The sequence below is a fragment of the Leucoraja erinacea genome, chromosome 13 (assembly GCF_028641065.1).
Source record: "Leucoraja erinacea ecotype New England chromosome 13, Leri_hhj_1, whole genome shotgun sequence".
In the NCBI taxonomy this organism is placed as follows: Eukaryota; Metazoa; Chordata; class Chondrichthyes; order Rajiformes; family Rajidae; genus Leucoraja; species Leucoraja erinaceus.
Genome location: NC_073389.1, coordinates 45,766,096 through 45,782,925, shown reverse-complemented (window position 1 = coordinate 45,782,925; position 16,830 = coordinate 45,766,096). Strand labels below are relative to the sequence as shown.

General features: G+C 43.5%; 1 protein-coding gene across 1 annotated transcript in view; it reads left to right on the top strand.

Moving 5' to 3' along the window:
* Positions 1-9,645: 9,645 nt before the first annotated feature.
* Positions 9,646-16,830, top strand: part of LOC129702992 (interferon-induced GTP-binding protein Mx3-like) — a 37,071-nt gene continuing 29,886 nt past the window's right edge. Inside the window, 5 exon segments of the mRNA XM_055645128.1 lie at positions 9,646-10,084; positions 11,240-11,338; positions 13,583-13,798; positions 14,076-14,268; positions 15,414-15,551. Of these exon segments, the coding sequence (XP_055501103.1) occupies positions 11,252-11,338; positions 13,583-13,798; positions 14,076-14,268; positions 15,414-15,551 (634 nt within the window). The 5' untranslated portion in view covers positions 9,646-10,084; positions 11,240-11,251.

Sequence of the window (16,830 nt, the reverse complement as noted above, 5' to 3'; positions counted from 1 at the left end):
TTCATTCATAGTTGTGTGGAGACTCGGTCCTAGAGAAACACCATTAGACCTCCTCGGTCACTGAATGCATTCAGGTTTGGTCACTGAATTTAAGGAAGAGAGTGTTCTAGGCTAGGAAACAAGGCAGCACTAACAATTCACCAAAATCGTTAATATGCCAGAAGAACTTGTACCTCACAGCTCCAGCGACCTATGTTCAATCCTGACTTATCTCTGGCATTTGCACAATTCCGCTCTGACTGCATGGTTTATCCGATTACCTCGCGCTGTAAACAGCGATGAGATAAATGGACAAAGATTTAATTTTAGAGATACACAGTGGAAACAGGCCCTTCGGCCCATCGAGTCCACATCGACGAACAATCACCCGTACACTAGTTGCATCCAACACACTGGGGACAATTTACAGAAGCTGAATAATTGTACTTGGAAGGGTGTGTCTACTTCAGTGGAGACTAGCGCAGACTCATAGATTGGGAGTTTCAGTTTACATTGAGGATTGGTGAGAATAACAGTTTTTTACCACGGTAACGACCGCACGGTCACGACTGCATTTTATGAAGAAGAAACAGTTAAGAGCGAAAAGTTATGAATTATTTCTTTGCTTTGTAATACTTCTATAAAAGACCAATTAATCAAGACACAATGTTTGGAAGATTCGTTTTTACTATCTTAAGAGTGCGGAGAGTGTGTAAACGATATCCACACCACATCTGTATGGAGTTTGTACGTTCTTCCCGTGACTCTCGGTTTTCCCCCGGTGCTCTGGTTTCCTCCAACATTCCAAAGACGTACATGTCTGTAGGTTAATTGTCTCAGTAAAAATTGTAAATTATCCCCAGTGCGTAGGATAATGCTAGTATACGGGGATCGCTGGTCAGCATAGACTCCGTGGGCCGAAGGGCCTGTTTCTGCACTGTGTCTCTTAACTAAACTAAACAAAAACAGAAAATCCTTGATAAACACAGCAAATGGAGCAGCGACTGGGAATGCTTAACAGAACTGACCAGTTCTGATGAAAAATCATTGAGTTTAAAAATTAAAGCTGATTCAGTACGGAAGTTACAAGATCTGCTGAGAAATGTTTAAGCATTTCCTGGTTTTATTCCAGATTTCCTAAATCCACATCATTTTGCTTTTTAGTTCAGTTTAGTTTATTGTCACATGTACCAAGATACAGTGAAAAGCTTTTGTTGCATGCTAACCAGAGAGGAAATACAATACATGATTACAATCGATCCATTTACAGTGTATAGGTACATTATAAGGGAATAACGTTTAGTGCAAGGTAAAGGCAGTAAAGTTAAGGAGATCAAGGATAGTCTCAAGGTCACCATTTGCAATGTTTTAAGACTTTGTAGAAACAAGAGTGGCATTTGAGGGGCTTTTGGATTGGCACACAAATTATGGAGGGATATGGATCATGTGCAGGCAAAAGGGATTAGTTTAATCTGACATGATGTTGTGCACAGATATCATGGGCTGAAGGGCCAGGATGGAACTCGGGTCTCTAGCGCTGCAAGGCATCAACTGTACCGTAGCATCACAGCGCCTCCCGTAGGACGGATGTTGTTAAGCTAGAGAGAGTGCGGAGAAGATTCACAAGGATGTTGGCAGGACTAGACGGCTTGATCTGTAGGGAGAGGTTGGGCAGCTTGGACTTTATTCCTTGGAGTGCATGAGAATGAGGCTTGATCATATAGAGGTGTTTAAGATCATCGGGCGGACTCGACAGAGTGAATCCGAGTTTTTCCACCCAGAGTAGGAGAATCAAGAACCTAAGGACATAGGTTTAAGGACATAGAACATAGTGGGGATAGAATAAATAGGAACCTGTGGGGAAACTTTGGTGCAGCTACTATAATAATAATAATAATAATAATAATAATGTTTATTTATATAGCACTTTTCAACAAAACCAGTATTTGAACCAAAGTGCTTTACAGAGATTGATTAAATTAATTGAACAGATCAATGCAATAAATCCATACAAATCAAAAAAAGAGAAAAAAGAGAAAAAGAAAAAAAGACACAGAAACAGTACACTATAGAAATCAACATGAAACGTCCCCCCACAGCAGAATTCACTGTGAGGGAAGGCACCAAAAATATCCAGTTCTCCCCCTCATAGTCCACCCGAGGTCGGGGCCTATATCTGGCCTCCTCAGCCAACCCAGTGTTCTCAGGCCCTCCTGCCGCGAAGCTGGATCACCGGCGTCGGTGAACATCCATCAGCGGCTTGGACTGAAGCGGCCGCTTTCCCCCCGAAGACTGCAACGACCAAAGTTCACAGGCCGCGCTGGCCGAACCTCCGACTCTGGCGATCTCGGATCCCAGGCTCCGCGGTGCTGTCGACGGTCACAGTGTCCCGGAGCTTACCGCAAGGCGACCCGGGACATGTAGGTGTCCCAGCATCTACACCACCGTCGAAGCTGCAGTCCCGGCAGGAAACGCCACTCCAGCGCTGCTCCAGTTCGACTGTAGGCCGCACAGAGAGGACGAAAATGCGGTTCGGAGAAAAAACGCATCTCCGACCAGGTAGGACTGGGGTTAAAATAGTTATAATACTATGACATTGTTTAAAAAACATTTAGACAGGTGCATGGATTTAGAGGGATATGGGCCAAATGCAGGCAGGTGGGACTAGTGTAGATGGGGCAAGTTGGTCAGTATGGGCAAATTGGGCTGAAGGGCCTGTTACCAAGCTAAATGACTAAATGTGTCTGTGAGGTGCCCTCTGTGCCAATATACAAGGCCTGAAGGCGTTTCCTCTATGAGCAATACATACATTCTCTACTTCCTCAAGACAAATCGTGGCAGTCTCTTCTGCCACATGGAAGTTCGGATGTCCCCAGTGGCCGACTGTCTACATAGAAGTCCTCCTCCCCTTTTACAGTGGAAACCCAGGGTAGGGAGTGTTGCATGGACCAGTGCCAAGCAATAGTGGTGGCAAGGTTGCACAGCGGTAGAGTTGCTGCCTTACAGTGCCAGAGACCCGGGTTCGGTCCTGACTACGGGTGCTGTCTGTACGAAGTTTGTATGTTCTCCCTGTGACCACGTGGGTTTTGTTCGGTTTCCTCCTACACTCTACAGACGTACAGGTTTGTAGGTTAATTGGCTTCGTTAAAGTGTAAAATTGTCCCTGGTGTGTAGGTTAGTGCACATTCCGAAGGCGTACAGATTTGTAAGTTAATTGGTTTCTGTAAATTGTCCGAATGTGTAGGATAGTGTTAGTGTTCAGGGTAATCATTGGTTGGCACAGACTCAGTGGGGCCAAGGGCCTGTTTATGCACTGTAATTCTGAAGTCCAAAGTCTAACAGTTGTTAGACTGGTTCGTGGACTCCCAGTGCCTGTTGAGGGGTTTGGAAGGGGTGGGAGATTGCAACCTTCACGTGGTCCGCCCTATTTCAATGAATGCAATCAACCTGGTGTGCACAATCAAATAAGATCAAATAGAACAAGTTGTCCTACAACTTTAGTTCTGTGCACACCATACGCAAGAAGAAGGGGTTTGGAAGGGTTGCTCCTCATGTTCTAGTTGCACCTGTGTTCACCCTCGTGATGTAACAGCAACTGTGGCACAGCTGGTAAAGCTGCTGCCTCCCAGCACCAGAGACCTGACTTCAATCCTGACCTTGGGTGCGACCTGTACGGAGTTTACACATTCTCCCTGTGACCGCGTGGATTTCCTCACGCATCCCAAAGCAGTGCGGGTTCGGTGGCCACTGTAAGTTAACCCCAGTGTGTTAGGGAGTGGATGAAAAAGTTGGATACTATAAAAATCGTTGAACAAGTGATCAATGGTCAACCTCGAAACAGCGGGCTGAATGAAAAATCCTATAGCGGAGCAAGATAGACCACTCTTGCTAAACGCAATGGGCTGACGTGTAGTACGCAACGGAGCGGAACGTAGGACTTTTTTTCATCCATTTCCGTAACCGGACCCAACCCGACTCGCAGTGTAATCAACGTTGCTGGGGAACAGTTTTGTTATTAAGTTAAAATTCTGAAAATGAGGAGAAGATTTTTACCAAATAACTTTTATTTTTACGAGGATGTTTCCGTTACCGGCTTCCGTTTCCGCACTATTATCCTATGGGATCTTTGGTGCGGAGATGGAAGCCGGTTACGGAAATGGGGCCTTAAATTATCCATGAGTCTGCCCATGACCGTACTACGTCTTTTTCGTCGAGTGGACTATCTTGCTCGCTACAGGATCTTTGGGCTGAATGGCCTGTTTCCATCTTCCTGCATGTTTCTAATGGTTCAAATGACCTTTAGGCATCTGTGTAGAAAGAAAATGGGAGGGGTGGGGTGATAGTGCCAGTTCAGTAAGGGCAAAATTTTCTATCATCAGCTCTTGGGACTGGCCAAGATGCCCTTCCATTGTCGAACACATCCCTCTCTTCTGAGGGTTTGTGCCCAGGTTTGGTGTGTAGGAAGGAACTGCAGATGCTGGCTTGCACCGAAGTTAGACACACAATGCTGGAGTAACTCAGCGGGACAGGCAGCATCTCTGGAGAGGAGGAATGGGGACGGTTTGGGTCGAGACCCTTCTTCAGACCGTCTCTGACCAGTGGGCAGTGCAGGTGGTGGAGCGCATCTTGAACAGGAAGAGTCATGTTTTAATTTTACTTTTCTAAATACTCTGCTGGAAATTGTTTTCTCATTGCATGTGTGGAACTAAACCTCTTTTTTTTTTAACAAAACAAAAGGCAGTTTCTTCTTGAAGCAAAACCAAAGGAACAACATGCTGGATGAACTCAGGGGGCTCAGGCAGGCCTTGTAAAGGCTAGAAGGGTGGTCAACGTTTCGGGTCCTGCCTGCTTGTTTGTTCAGATTCCAGCTTCTGACTTGCGTATCCTGAAACCTGGTTAACTTTCGTTTTCGTTTATCTCGAACACTGCAAACAAAGATCTTATTGCGGATCTTTGATTGCAAATATGTGACGGCAACTTTAGTTTCGGCTTCCTGAGTTGATATTTGGTCTCCGTTCACTCGGCGCCGAATTCATTGGCTCATTCTCGTTACGAAAGCGACCCGCAAGGCAATTTAAGAACGCGTTGGGTTCCGAGCGCTTTAAAAAAAGTGTCGTTTAGCTTCTTCACACACAGGTACGAGCTTATAGCAACTGCGCAGATTCTATGGGATATATAGGTATGTGTGGGTGTATTGCAAATTCATAATATTTTGCCATAATATTTGCCATCTTGTTATATATGAATATATATATATATAAATATATATATATGTATAAATATTATTGCTTCCCCCTTGCCATTCCTCCTCTCCAGAGATGTTGCCTGTCCCGCTGAGTCACTTCACCTTGTGTCTCCCTTCGACTTAAACCAGCAACTGCAGTTGTTTCCTACCTTTTTATATATTTCCTACCAGAAAATTAATATATTTATATATCTTTTTATTTGTAATTATTTGGGAAAGGCTGGGCGTCTTGGGGTCGCTGAGATAGTTAGACGGACATGGTTTTTACAAACTGGAGATGCTGCCTGTCCTGTCCCGCTGAGTTACTGCAGCATTTTGTGTTTTTCTCAGGCGAGATGTTAAGCAAGTGAGTGTCGCCTGCTAAATGTTCACACGGGTGGATAATTTAACCCTCTCTGCTTGCTGTTTCATAACAGGAGGGTGGAAACTTTGTTGACCTCTGGTACTAAAATCATTTGTCGCGATGCCTATTAACTCTTTTTGGAACTTATTTCGTTCATTCCACGTGTGAAGTGTTTTTTTAACATCCTTCCTGCCCTCTAAAATCAGTACCCCGTTCCTGCTGTTTCCCCCATAACCCCTCTTACCCTCGAATTTGTCTACTTTACTGCGCACCTTTCAAAAGACTGCTCCCCAAAACCCCTTGTCAACTATGCTCTCGATCCTCACTCCGAACTGTTTCGCAAAGTCAATACAGTAAACCCTCATTTTAACGCACCCACATATAACCAAAGATCGTAGAGGGACAAGATAGACCACTCCTTCGAAATTCAATGGGCTGACGTGTAGTACGCAACGGAACGTCACGGCCGCCATTTGTTACAGCGACACTCGACTTCCGGTATTCCACCCGCTGTGATTCAAAGCAAAGATTATAGAGCTCCGCTATAATCTTTGATCCAAAGCAAAGATCCTCGAGTATCTTGTAGCGGGAACAGCCCCCTCCTTTGTGTAGTTTCCCTTGCATTGTATTGCTTTAACACACACTGCACAAAATTAAATTTAACGTATATATATTTAATATATTTATATGAATGTGTGTCTGTGTGTGAGAGGCAAGTTAGAGATAATAGTTTATTCTCATGTATCAGAAGCTACTTTGATTTAAATAATCGCTATTAATTTATTTGTCTTGTAAGATGATATACATAAACCATAAAGGCAATTATATATATAATTATATAGTAATAATATATATATGCATATATATATATTTACACACACATATATATACACATACATATATACACACACATATATACACATACATACATACATATACACATACATATCCACACATACAAATACACACATACATATGGATACATTTATATGCATACATACACACATATAAACATATATATACATACATATATACACACATATACATATACATGCATATATATACACATACATATATATTTATACATATGATTAACATGTAGAGGAACCAACGAGAGAGCAGGCTATTTTAGACTGGGTATTGAGTAATGAGGAAGGGTTAGTTAGCAATCTTGTTGTACTGCCCCCTTGGGCAAGAGTGACCATAATATGGTTGAGTTCTTCATTAGGCAGGCAGTGACTAGTGGGGTACCGCAAGGCTCAGTGCTGGGACCCCACCTATTTACAATATATATTAATGATCTGGATGAGGGAATTGAAGGCAATATCTCCAAGTTTGCGGATGACACTAAGCTGGGGGACAGTGTTAGCTGTGAGGAGGATGCTAGGAGACTGCAAGGTGACTTGGATAGGCTGGGTGAGTGGGCAAATGTTTGGCAGATGCAGTATAATGTGGATAAATGTGAGGTTATCCATTTTGGTGGCAAAAACAGGAAAGCAGACTATTATCTAAATGGCGGCCGACTAGGAAAAGGGGAGATGCAGCGAGATCTGGGTGTCATGGTACACCAGTCATTGAAAGTAGGCATGCAGGTGCAGCAGGCAGTGAAGAAAGCAAATGGTATGTTAGCTTTCATAGCGAAAGGATTTGAGTATAGGAGCAGGGAGTTTCTACTGCAGTTGTACAGGGTCTTGGTGAGACCACACCTGGAGTATTGCGTACAGTTTTGGTCTCCAAATCTGAGGAAGGACATTATTGCCATAGAGGGAGTGCAGAGAAGGTTCACCAGACTGATTCCTGGGATGTCAGGACTGTCTTATGAAGAAAGACTGGATACACTTGGTTTATACTCTCTAGAATTTAGGAGATTGAGAGGGGATCTTATAGAAACTTACAAAATTCTTAAGGGGTTGGACAGACTAGATGCAGGAAGATTGCTCCCGATGTTGGGGAAGTCCAGGACAAGGGGTCACAGCTTAAGGATAAGGGGGAAATCCTTTAAAACCGAGATGAGAAGAACCTTTTTCACACACAGAGAGTGGTGAATCTCTGGAACTCTCTGCCGCAGAGGGTAGTCGAGGCCAGTTCATTGGCTATATTTAAGAGGGAGTTAGATGTGGCCCTTGTGGCTAAGGGGATCAGGGGGTATGGAGAGAAGGCAGGTACGGGATACTGAGTTGGATGGTCAGCCATGATCATATTGAATGGCGGTGCAGGCTCGAAGGGACGAATGGCCTACTCCTGCACCTAATTTCTATGTTTCTATTATTTTCCAACGATCAATAGATTTACGATCAGTTCCTGTGGATTGGAGGATAGCTAATGCTATCCCACTTTTCAAGAAAGGAGCGAGAGAGAAAATGGGGAATTACAGACCAGTTAGCCTGACTTTGGTGGTGTGAAAGATGCTGGAGTCAATTATTAAAGATGTAATAATGGGGCATTTGGATAGCAGTAAAAGCATTAGTCCAAGTCAACATGGATTTATGATTTTACAATGCATTTAAGCCTCTCCCATTTTTATGAGATGAATTCCTGGAATATGCAGGAAGTTTATTGTAACCTAGTGCTACTTGCCTGAACAATGGATGATATATCACTTAAATGCAATTGTTTTCAGTTGTGTGGAGAGACCTGTATATTGAAAATGTGTTTTGCCTCTAATATGTCAATTTACCTTAAATGTAGAAGAGCTTATTAAAATCTTCTTACAAAGACAATTAAGTATTTTCTATCTATCCTCTTTTGGACCCAAGGCATAGCAGAGCTGCCAACTCTCACGAAGAGGTAAGGGAGGGAGAGATGGAAGGGTGGGAGAGAGGGAAGGGAAGGAGATCACGAAGAGAGGGAGAGAGAGAGAGAGAGAGAGAGAGATCGAGAGAAGAGAGGGGAGCGAGAGATCGAGAGGAGGGGAGAGAGAGATCGAAAGAGAGGGAGAAGGGGGGAGAGGGAGAAGGGGAGAGGGAGAAGGGTGGGAGCGAGAAGGGGAGGGAGAAGGGGAAAAGGGGGGAGAGGGAGAAGGGGGAGGGAGAAGGGGAGAGGGAGAAGGGGGGAGGGAGAAGGGGGAGAGGAAGAGAGGGAGAAGCGAGGAGGGAGAAGGGGAGACGGGGAAGGGAGAGAGGGAGAAGGGGGAGAGGGAGAAGGGGAGCACATTAGAAGGCGCAGCCGTCCCATTCCGACCAAAGATTATAGAGCAGAGCTCCACTAGTATCTTTGATTGCGGCCGCCGCCACCGAACCCCCCGACCCACCATTGCACCCAAAGATGATAGAGCAGAGTTATATAATATTTGATTGCACCCTTCTTCACGGCGGGCTTGTGATGTCTTGTACGTATGTGAGTGTTGTTTGCTATGTCCCTATGTTCGAGGAATATAATGGGTAACAGCCGCCCATTCTCGGACTCGAAAAATCTCCTGGTCACTGGACCTGATGTGTCCCGGGGCCATATTGTGCAGACTAATCCCTTACAAAACAAAACCAAAAACGTACAGAAGTGTTAAAATTGTCTTTATTATTGTGGTGAGTAAAGAACTATTAAAAATAAGTCTAAGAACTTTCTAATGTACCGACTAATGTTTCCCAATGGCCGTTGATGGGAGAACAGAAAATACCATTTTCACGACAGAATATCGACTGAAAATAATAAAAATATTTTCTCACCTTTCTTTTTTATTGGGGAACCTAAAGAATGACAGGTTGGGTCGTTTAGATTTACGATTAGAATACTTGATAGCGGAGCAGTGAGATGAAGATTTAGCTGAGGACGCCATTACAGCCCAATAAATGCTTAACAATATGGCGTCGACGGTCACACACGTCATACTACGCGTTTTTCGAGGAGTGGTCTATCTTGTCCCTCTACGATCTTTGCTAATAACCAAAGGTACACAAAAATGCTGGAGAAACTCAGCGGGTGCAGCAGCATCTATGGAGCGAAGAAAATAGGTGGCGTTTTGGGCCGAAACCCTTCTTCAGACTGATAGGGGGTGGGGTGGGAGAAGGGAAAACCTTCGATTTTCCAGCATCTGCAGTTCCTTCTTGAACACTAATAACCAATAGGATATAGCAGATTCGCATTCAGTTTACTTTTCATATTTGTTTTATTTTAAGTTACTGCCATTCCACGGTGCTTTGGAGACCACGCTCAGGCAGGTGTTGTAAAGGCTAAAGGGTGGTCAAAGTTTCGGGTCCTGCCTGCCCATTTGTTCAGATTCCAGTTCTGACTTGCGTATCCCGAAACCTGGTTAACTTTCGTTTATCGCGAACATTGCAAACGTGTGACGGCAACTTTAGTTTCGACTTCCGGAGTTGGCCTCCGTGGAGACCACAGCTGTAAGATCTGCAGTTCCTTCTTGAACACAGCTGTAAGATCTTTGGTCTCCGTCACCCGGCGCCGAATTCATTGGTTCATTCTCGTTACGAAAGCGACCCGCAAGGGTATTTAAGAACGTAGGTATACAAAAATGCTGGAGAAACTCAGCGGGTGCAGCAGCATCTATGGAGCGAAGGAAATAGGTAACGTTTCGGGCCGAAACCCTTCTTCAGACTGATAGGCAAAGATCCTATAGCAAATCAAGATAGATTACTCCTGCTAAATGCAATGGACTGACGTGTAGTACGCTATGGAGGGGATCATGGGCATTTTTCCACGCCCATTTTAGCAACCTGAGCCTACCTAACCCGACCCGACTCGCACTGTAATCAATGTTGCGGGGCAACAGTTTGTGTGGGTCAGATTCATAAATCTGTCAGTTCAAGCTTCTTGTCAAGAATAAAATTTGATTCTGGTAATTGTCTTTTTTAATGTTTTTTAAATCACATCTTTTTAAATGGCTCACAAGCTTTGCTATAGGATCTTTGCTGATAGGGGGTGGCAGGGAGAGGGAAGGAAACAAAGGAGGAGGAGGAGCCCGAGGGCTGGGGGATGGGAGGAGACAGCTCAAGGGCTAAGGAAGGGGAGGAGACAGCAAGGGTTAACAAAATTGGGAGAATTCAATGTCACTTGCATATTCTAGAGTAATTTGCAGCAGCCAAGTAATGTACCTTTGAACTAATGTACAATGAATCTTTGGGACGGATGAGGAAACCCAACGGTCAAGGCTAAACTATGCAAACTTTCACATCGACAACACCAGAGGTCAGGATCGAATCCATGTCACTGGTGTTCTGAATCTGCAGCAATAACCAAAGATCCTATAGCAGAACTATAGGATCTTTGCCAATAACTGCTGTGCTGCAACACCACGCAATAACATGATATTACAACATGGCATACAAAACAACACTGCATGTTCTTCAAAGATAGACACGAAGTGCTGGAATAACTCAGTGGATCAGGCAGCATCTCTGACATCAACATCTCTTAAATAAGTGATAGGATCAGAATTGGGCCATTTGGTTCATCCAGTCTACTCTGCCATTCAATCATGGCTGATCCATCTTTCCCTCTTAACCACATTCTCCTCCCTTCTCCCCATAACCCCTGACACCAGCACTTTGTGTCCATCCTCTCTACAATATGCGTTCTTCATCAGTGACAACCATTTAAACATTGAAATAGTCGGTTTACATTTAATCTATTGACTTTGATCGTTACAATAACTCATAATCACATGATCATTTCTTTGTAATTGAAAAAAAACTGAAACAAAAAACGAATAATTTCCACAGATTAACTGCAATATGACAACGAACTCCGTAAGAAAGAAAGTAAAGCATCACCGAACGGGAAAACCCTATTCATCCGGAGGAATTAAGGAAGAATTCCAGGTACCTTCATGTCCAATAAACACAATGGACATCAAATGTGACACCTCTTCTCTCCTTATACTGCAGTTATTTATCTCCTATTCGTCTCCGCCCTTTGTCCAATCTTGTGCCCCTCACCTCATCTCTATCCATCTATCACTTGTCTGAAGGAGGGTCTTAACCCAAAACGTCACCCATTCCTTCTATCCAGAGATGCTGCCTGTCCCGCTGAGTTGCTCCAGCATTTTGTGTGTCTTTGGTTTAAACCAGCATCTGCAGTTCCATCCTATATCACTTGCCTGACGTTGTCCTCTCTTCCAGCTGTTACACCGCTACTACAATCCATCTGTAGAAGGGTCCCAACCCAAAACATGACCCATTCATGCCTGATCCGCTGAGTTACTCCAGCACTTTGCATCTTTCTTTTCCAGAGTAATATAATTTTGTCTCCTTTCACCTCCTCCTGCTTCCTGAACTTGGAAGATGAAAGATGAAAAACTGGGAAACAAATGTGAGATTTTTGTGTTCAGAAGGTCATACATGATAGGAGCAGAATTAGGCCATTCGGCCCATCAAGTCCACTCTGCCATTCAACCATGGCTGATTTATCTCTCCCTCCTAACCCCATTCTCCTGCCTTCTCCCCATAACCCCTGATACCCGTGCTAATCAAGTGTTCTGAACACTAACAAATGCTTTCAAATTGTAGCGTCAGGGTAACGCCCGGTTCAGAAGTGACCGCACCGACACTCGCAGTTGGGTGAACTCACGTGATATGTTTTACGTAAAGTGACCAGAAAGTCTATGGGGAAAAAAAGCCCTTTGGCCCAATGTGGCCATGCTAACCAAGTTGGCATTCTGGGTTAGTCTCATTTACCACCATTTGGCCCTTATACCTCAAAACCCTTCCTTTCCATAAATCTGCCCAAATGACTTGAAAGTTATTAATGTATCTGCCTCTTGCTTTCTCTGGCAGCTCATTCCTAATACAGACTAACAACCAAGTGAAAACGTTGCCCCTGAGGTATCTATTACTAAATCTCTGTTCTTGACCGCTTTTGGCCGTCTGTGCTGCAATTTCTGAGAGAACGCCGCCACCTACGGCCGTCATTTTTGGCCACCTCGATCAGAGCACACGTCCGCCTTCCTGGACCAGAGTATTTTTCCCATTGATGAAAAATCAGAGATAAATTAATGTTTTAAAAAAAATCACCATTCTCTCTGCTGCCCCTGCTGGAGGGAGGGAGAGGGACTATAAAACCAGGAAGTGGCGTGCCTCAATTAGTCTCTGCAAGATGGAGCTCTGTCAATTAGTCTCTGTCACTCTGTGCTCTGAATGACACTGAACAAATGTTTACATCACTGTGAGTACCCTTAATGTGGTTTCCTTCTCTCTCTCCATCCCCTCCTCCTTCACAGTTCTCCTACCAATCTAAAAGCCCTGTCCCACGGTGCAAGTTAATTCCAAGAGCTCTCCCGAGTTTGCCCCGATTCGATCTAGGAGATTTACAGTAATGGCCACTCGTCAGTACTCGGGGCTCTCATGGACATTTTTCAACGTGTTGAAAAATCTTCACGAGTCTTCCCGTGCTTACCTGCCGTTAGCGAATCTTCCCGAATACCTGTCGTTAGCGTTATGAGCTGCTAAGAGACGTCCACCGAGCTCCGACGTACCCGCTACGTTCATTCTTCATGCTTACCACGAGTTTTAATTTTTTTAAACTCGGGAGAGCTCTTGGAATGAACTCGTACCGTGGAACAGGGCTTTTACTGTCTAAGACTACATTCTATCTCTGTCCCGCCCACTCCTCTGTCATCAGGGTCAAGGAAAGAGCGTTCACGTTACGGCCCTGTTTTCACCAACCTTTCCGCCACCACAAGAAGCACGAGAAGCGCAAGACACCATTGTATGCAGATGCCGAGAAGTGAACTTCTTATCGAGTCCACACACAAGATTAGGTTGAACAACTTCTAATCCTGTGTGTGGAATCGAGAAGAAGAAATGTGACGAAGGAGCTCAACCCACAACGTCACCCATTCCTTTTCTCCAGAGACCTTGCCTGTCCTGCTGAGTTATTCCAGTATTTTGTGTCTATCTTCGAAGGTCTGCAGCTAGTTAGGGATGAGCATTAATTGCTGGTCTTGCCAGAGATGTCTTCATCATTAAAAATGGGGAGAATGAAATATGGACTAGACTTGCTTGATGGTCGGTCAACATCAGCGACTGGATGTAGAGCTATGAAGTTGCTTTTTTTTTAAATCTTAGGAGGTAAAGGAAATTACATATTTGGCACAGGCAAATCATCTTCCCATGGAGCAATTTTTACCAGCGGAAGTAGCCAATGGTCCTCCCGACATTCCGGTCCATAATGGAGACTTTACAAGCCCCACAAAGACTGGCTTGCAGAAGGATGTCTGGATGGCTGCATTTGGCGTGCCATCAGCACAAGCACAGAAAGAACAAAGAATTATTTCAGTGAAGGCAAGTGACTTTATTTTCTGAAAACTACAATGAGATCAAGTTTCCGATTCTGTTTCAGTTTAGTTTATTGTCACGTCCACCGAGGTACAGTGAAAATCTTTTTGTTGCATTTCATGCTAACCAGTCAGCACAAACACAATGCATGATTGCAACCGAGTCATTCACAGTATATAGATACATGATTAGGGCGTTTAGTGCAAGGTAAAGCCAGCCAAGATCGATCAAAGATTGCTCAGTTATGGAAGATGTCCTAACTCTCTCTCTCCTCTCTCTCCAGGCAATGGATACCCCATTGTCCATTCATTTTGAGGAGGAGGTACGACCATGCATTGATCTCATTGATTCTCTGAGAGGAATTGGTGTGGATAAGGATCTCGGACTTCCAGCCATTGCAGTGATTGGTGACCAGAGCTCTGGGAAGAGCTCAGTGTTGGAGGCGCTCTCAGGAGTGGCTTTTCCCAGAGGGAGTGGTAAGAGACTGTTGGACTCAATAATAAATTGTTTAGGAATTTATATCCCTTGGTGTTCAAAGGTAACACTGCACAGGCACACAGAAAGTCTACCTCATCAAAACAGGCTTGGGCACCACAAGGTGGGAATGGTTATAAGCCATCTTCATTAAATTAGACACTAACAGGCCTATATTTTTGATACAACCCAAATCATCTGGCTTTTTACTATCATTTTATCTTTTCAAATATGTATGGTGATTTTCTCACACTACTAGCCTAATCTCTCCAACATGTTTTAAAAATTTCCTCTAATATACTGTGGAAGTGTCTTAATCACTTAATCATAATATTGGAGACTAGGTTTAGTTTAGCTTAGGGATACAGCACGGAAACAGACCCTTTGACCCACTGAGTCCGGACCGACCAATGATCCCCGCACGTTAACACTATCCTACACACACTAGGGGAAGTTTACGTTTATACCAAGTCAAGAAACATATAAACCTGTACGTCTTTGGATCAAACATCTCTGAGAAAACCCACACAGGTCATGGGGAGAACATGTAAACTCTGTCTAGACATACACCCATAGTAAGTTTGAACTTGGGTCTCTGGCGCTGTAAGGCAGTAGCTCTGCAGCTCCTTCCTACACAATGACATTCTTAACTTGCTACAGCTTAAGAGGCCCATTATTTCAGTAGCACACAAATAAATATACAATAAATGTTAATACGATTGTACAAGTACCATTATTTTCTATCATCGGATTAACTTATTGTTCTGTTAAGGTGGTCTTTTAACATATATAGTATGAGGAAAAACATTTTCACCCAGAGAGTTGTGAACCTGTGGAATTCTCTGCCACAGAAGGCAGTGGAGTCCAATTCACTGGATGGTTTCAAGAGTAAGTTAGATATAGCTCTTAGGGCTAATGAAATCAAGGCGTATGGGGAGAAAGCAGGAACGGGGTACTGATTGTGCATAATCAGCCATGATCACATTGAATGGCGGTGCTGGCTCAAAGGCTGAATGGCCCTTCTATGTTTCTATTAATAGATTGAAATCTGATTATTATTATTGGTTGCACTGGTTTGTTCTGACAATATCTCTCAAAAACATTCTCTTCTAAAATGACATATCTGGTAACGTTTTTATTGCAACAGGAATTGTAACAAGATGCCCACTTGAATTGAAGTTAAAAAATGTCAAAAAAGCAAATGTTTGGAAGGGGAAAATCAGATACAAGGATTATAAGAAAACACTCAGTAGTGCAGCTGAGGTGGAAGAAGAAATTCGCAACGGTATGTTCCAAAGTATTGCTGTGTAAGACATGTTGTGGATCGATGATGAATGATGAATTGTGATTCAAATATAATGCTGCAAAGATTAGTTTGGAAAGATTGCTAACAATTTCTTGCACTAAATGTAATCGCAACCAACTACTAACCATACGTCAAAGTTGCTTTTTTTTAAATACACATCTTCCTAAATGAAGAAAATTTATACCAACAATTTGAAAATTCATAATTTTGCTTTGGTTTATTAAAAAAATTCTGGAGAAATTGTGCCCTTCATATGTGTCCTTTAGGAATGCAAGTAATTCCATCAAATGCAACTTCGAACGACTAATTTACACTTTGATTGTACTTGTAATCAAGTACTTAATATTAAACAACGGTTACAAAGAGCATATTTGACATACCTTATTGTGATTTTGATCCTACACTCGTCCAAATAAGTTTAGTTCAAATAAAACATGTAACCAAACACAGTTAGGCTTATCACTAGAAGTGTACTGAAACATTTTATTTTGCCGGACAGTCCTGCAGCATATCACTGGTGCTCTCTGCCTCTTGAAGGTCATGTTGTGAGCAATTTTGGTCACCATATCTGAATAAAGATATGCTGGCCTTAGAGAGGGTCCAGATGAGGTTTACAAGAATGATCCCAGAAATGAGTGGATTGACATGATGAAAGTTTGATGGCCTTGTGGCCGTACTCGCAGGAGTTTAGAAGGATGGGGGGAGGGGGACCTCACTGAAACATACCGATTACTGAAAGACTTGGGTAGAGTGGATGTGGAGAGGATGTTTCCACTAGTGGGAGTCTAGGACTAAAGAATTAAAGAACGTTCCTTGAGGAAGGAGATGAGGAGGAATTTATTTAGTCAGAGGTTGGTGAATCTGGAATTCTTTGCCACAGAAGGCTGTGGAGGCCAAGTCAATGGATATTTGTAAAGCAGAGATAGATCATATTCTTGAATAGAGCGGGTGCCAGGTAATGGGGCGAAGGCAGGAGAATGAGGTTCAGAGGGAGAGATAGATCAGCCATGATTGAATGGCGGAGTACACTTGATGGGCCGAATGGCCTAATTCAGCTCCTATCAGTTATGACCTTATCCTGTCGGAATGTTTACATCGGTAAACCCGTAGCGAATTCATCCACACCAAAGAACTGGAACACAGTATCCCAGTAGAAGCCTTCACCAGGGACCCTGGAACAAGCAAGTCTTCTGCTTGACCCTGCTGTCAACTTGAGGATGACAGAACATGTGACGTCATATGTTTTCACTTCTTTCCT